This window comes from Mastomys coucha, unplaced genomic scaffold, assembly GCF_008632895.1.
Source record: "Mastomys coucha isolate ucsf_1 unplaced genomic scaffold, UCSF_Mcou_1 pScaffold5, whole genome shotgun sequence".
NCBI lineage: Eukaryota > Metazoa > Chordata > Mammalia > Rodentia > Muridae > Mastomys > Mastomys coucha.
In genome coordinates this window covers 84,774,454-84,778,444 of record NW_022196911.1, presented here as the reverse complement: position 1 = coordinate 84,778,444, position 3,991 = coordinate 84,774,454, and the positions used below count along the sequence as shown (strand labels likewise).

Sequence of the window (3,991 nt, the reverse complement as noted above, 5' to 3'; positions counted from 1 at the left end):
AGATTTATTTATTATTATATGTTGCTGTCTTCAGACACCCCAGAAGAGGGCAACAGATCTCATTACAGATGGTTGTAAGCCACCATGTGGTTTCTGGGATTTGAACTCAGGACCTTCGTTCAGAAGAGCAGTCAGTGCTCTTAGCCGCTGAGCCACCTCTCCAGCCCCCTGGCTGTCTTAAACTGCTTCTGTAGAGCAGGCTGGGTCAAACTCACAGAGTTCACCTGCCTCTGCTTCCCCAGTGCTGGGCTTACAAGTGTACCATCACCACTCCTAGCACACTCAGCCTTTTTATGACGGTTCTGGGCGGGGCATCTCCCCAGCACCATATGGCACTCTCTCACTAAACTCAACAACTCAAATAGATTGTTTTGGGGTGTTTGTTTTGTTTGTTTTTTTTGAGATAAAGTCTGGTTTAGCCCACGCTAGTCTGAAATGTACTATATAGTGAGGATGATGTGGCTCTCCTAGATTTTGTGCCTCGGCCTCCTAAGTGTGTGATTACGGGCATCACTGCCTCATCCTGCTAGAGCGTCCTCAGCTACAGAGTCAATTTGAGGCCAGCCTCAGATAGGAGACTCTCAGAAAAGGGGGAGTATCACCTGCAGTGGAGGCCAGGGTTAAGGTGGCTTTTGTTATATGGATCTGTGTGCGGGGTACCTTCACCTCTCTCTAGCCCCCCAATTTTTTGAACATACTGATATTTTTTGTTTTTGTTTTTTTATTTTGTTTTGTTTTGTTTTAAGGCAGGGTCTAAATTTAGCCTAAGCTAGCTCCTGACTTTCTATTTAGCCAAGGCTCATCTTGAATTCATAATCCTCTTGCCTCTGCTCTTGAGTGCTGGTCTTACAGGCATGTGCAGTCTCACCCTGTTTTAGGTGGTACTGGGGATGGAACGCAGGGCTTATACATTCAGGCAGTGGCTTTACCAGCTGAGCTACATCCTCAGCTCTTCTTTCTGCACCATCTTCTTTCCTTTTTTTTTTTTTTTTTTTTTTTTTTTTTTTTTTTTTTTTTTTTTTTTTTTGGTTTTTCGAGACAGGGTTTCTCTGAGTAGCCCTGGCTGTCCTGGAACTCACTTTGTAGACCAGGCTGGCTTCCAACTCAGAAATCCACCTGCCTCTGCCTCCCAAGTGCTGGGATTAAAGGTGTGCGCCACCACCGCCCAGCTAGGAAGCCCTTTCTTTACAGTCAGCTGTCGCTAGTCTTTCTAGATGTCGCCTTAGAAGGAGCATGTCAGTCACTCTTGACCTTGACCCAGTTGTTACCTCCGGAACACTGATTCAATGCTTCTTGCTTCCAGGTTCCTTCTGACCAAGGGGAGATGGCTCTGAAGATGATGAGGCTGGTGACTGAGCAGGAATAGCTGAGCTGGCTAGCCCCGGAGGCGCTGGGGCAGAGCCCAGGATGCAGGTGCTAAGTCTCTCCCTGGCGCTCTTCTTCCCGGCTCCACCATGGGATGTGACTCTGGGAGCACCTGCCCTGTCCTGTACTGAAAGACTATGGGCTTCTGTGTCTACCTTAGAAATCAGTTCTACTTCATAAAGAGTGTTTAAAACCAGACTCATTCAATCAGAGTGAAGGATTGCAATCAATTGGCCTCTTCCTACAAAAGCATTTGATAACACATGTAAATTCTAGCACTTGAGAGGTAGAAGCAAGAGGATCAGAGGTTCAAGTGCATCCTCAACTACATCGTAAGTTCAAAAGCAGCCTGGACCAAATAGGAGTCCGTCTTCCCCCCAAAAAAAGCAAAAGCAAATGACATGATTTATAAACAAAAACGGTGGGAGAGACAGAGAAAATACTAAAAGCCACTGAGCTTCCAGCTAGGTGTCTATGACTACGGGTCTTTTATTTGCTACAAATATATTTTTACAAAAATGAAATCCATATTGTATGCTATTTTGCTGTCTGCTTTGTTCCCGTATCAACATGACCTGCACTTGTTCTCTCATCAATAAATGTGTTCTGATATTTCTAATGACCACTGAAAATCCTGTTTTGTGATCGCCCCAACACTCATTTACCAGATTCCCAATCAGTTCCGGGTGTTTCCAGTTCTTCCTCTTATAGACAGCCCTCTGAGGAGACATCCAACTAGTTAATAGTTTTATGCACACTCCGTTTCCTTCTGGTAAACTCTTGGAAGGATAAATGTTTAGTCAAAAGATGTCCACAGTCCACATTTCCTTAAAATTAAGATCATAAGCTCTGGGATTAATGTTTAAACCACAGCTTGAGGTGTAAGTGATGGGGTAGCTTCCAATACAATCTTGGACAGCAAACCCCAGCTCTGCATGCGGAAGGGGAAGGTTTCCTCCCAGAGTACAGAAGCATTATCTAAGTTCCCTGGGTGAGACTCATCTCCCCTGGGGTCACTGTTCTCCTGTCCCTGGTTCCCCTTAGAGAGCCGTTCCTTTGTTCTTTAGAAGCCTGAGCTTGATCAGCCTGACCTGCACCTTCCTTTTCTTCTGCTGTGTTTGCTTTGAGGCGCCAGAGCAGTGGGGGCGCATGCCTTTAATCCCAGCACTTGGGAGGCAGAGGCAGGTGGATTTCTGAGTTCCAGGACAGCCTGGTCTACAGAGTGAGTTCCAGGACAGCCAGGGCTACACAGAGAAACCCTGTCTCAAAAAACCCAAAAAAAAAAAAAACAAACAAACTCTGGAAGAGCAGCAGATGTTATAAACTGCCGAGCCATCTTTCCAACCCCTAAAATGTCTTTTTTAAAAAATTAATAAAACAAAAAAAAAAAACCAAGCCTTTAAACTCTACTTTGTTGGAAGGAAGAAGGGAGAGGGGGAAAAAAAAAACAACCAAAAAGGTAAGCATGTAACCCCTCTTGAATCTTATTCTCTCTGGTGAGTCACAGAAAGCACTGAAAGACACATTGGACCACTTTCATTCTGGAAGAGGTCTTTTCTTTTGAAAGTGTGTTTCCTGGGGATAGACTTTAGCATACAAGTGTGAGTTTGACATGGGTGAGACCCTGGGCTCCATTGCATGTCCAAAAAAATAAAGGTCCATTGGTGGGAAGACAAGTTACACTAAACACTGGGGAAGGCCATATGGGTAGATGCTAATGAACTTGGTAAGGTCAAGCCTTTTGGCTCTTCCATCCTTGCCTACGGAGGTGAATCTCTTGCCCTGAGGTCCTCGGCCTAATTCCTAGAGTTGTTAATGACCCCCATCCCTGCTTGCTGTGGTTTGAATGTCCCCCTTCAAAGCCAGTGTCGCAAAGTCATCCTTCTGTGACAGTCTTGGGAGTGGGCCTTAAGAGGTGATGAAGGGCTGGAGAGATGCCTCAGTGGTTAACACTGACTGCCCTTCCAGGGGTCCTGAGTTCAGTTCCCAGCAACCACATGGTGGCTCACAACCACCTACAGTGGGGTCTGATGCCCCTTCTTCTGGTGCATCTGAAGAGAGCAATGGTGAATACAGAAAATAAATAAATAAATCTTGAAAAAAATAGAATTAAAAAAAAGAGAGGCAGTGAGAATGTTTCTGTCGTGGATGTGTCAATCCTCACAGGAGTGGAGGTCTTTGTTGTGAATACAAGAAGGAACTTGTTAATCAGCTTCCCAGTCTGTGGTCTTCTGTTACAGCATAAGACACTGCTCTCTTGTTACATTGGCTCCTACACAGGGAATTCTCAGAGATCCATTGACTGAAGAAGGCAACTCTCAGGTTTGATTTACACATTCCTGACTCCTGGGCTGGCACCCCCCAAAGATGCAACAGTCATATCCTTGCTCTGTAGCAGCTCTGAAAGATGGCCATTCTCCCATGGGGTAGAATCTGGAACTGTATGCCAGCTCCACCTCATTTGAAAGGACATGGGTGGTAGAATGAACCAGGACCAAATCCTTGTTCGACTGGATATCCCAGACCCCAGAAGACATATAACAGCAACACCAATGATGAAATCTGAGGAAGATGTGGGAGGGGGAGCGTGTAAATGTCCTATGCTCTGTGTGAATTCCCATCCTAG

The 3,991-nt window shown here is 45.5% G+C and overlaps 1 protein-coding gene across 1 annotated transcript in view; it reads left to right on the top strand.

Annotated features, from left to right (window-relative positions):
• Scpep1 (serine carboxypeptidase 1) overlaps positions 1 to 1,980 on the top strand; it is a 34,275-nt gene extending 32,295 nt beyond the window's left edge. Inside the window, exon 13 of the mRNA XM_031352390.1 lies at positions 1,304 to 1,980. Coding sequence (XP_031208250.1) covers positions 1,304 to 1,366 — 63 coding nt within the window. The 3' untranslated portion in view covers positions 1,367 to 1,980. The remainder of the gene's footprint in view (positions 1 to 1,303) is intronic.
• The last annotated feature ends 2,011 nt before the right edge of the window (positions 1,981 to 3,991 follow it).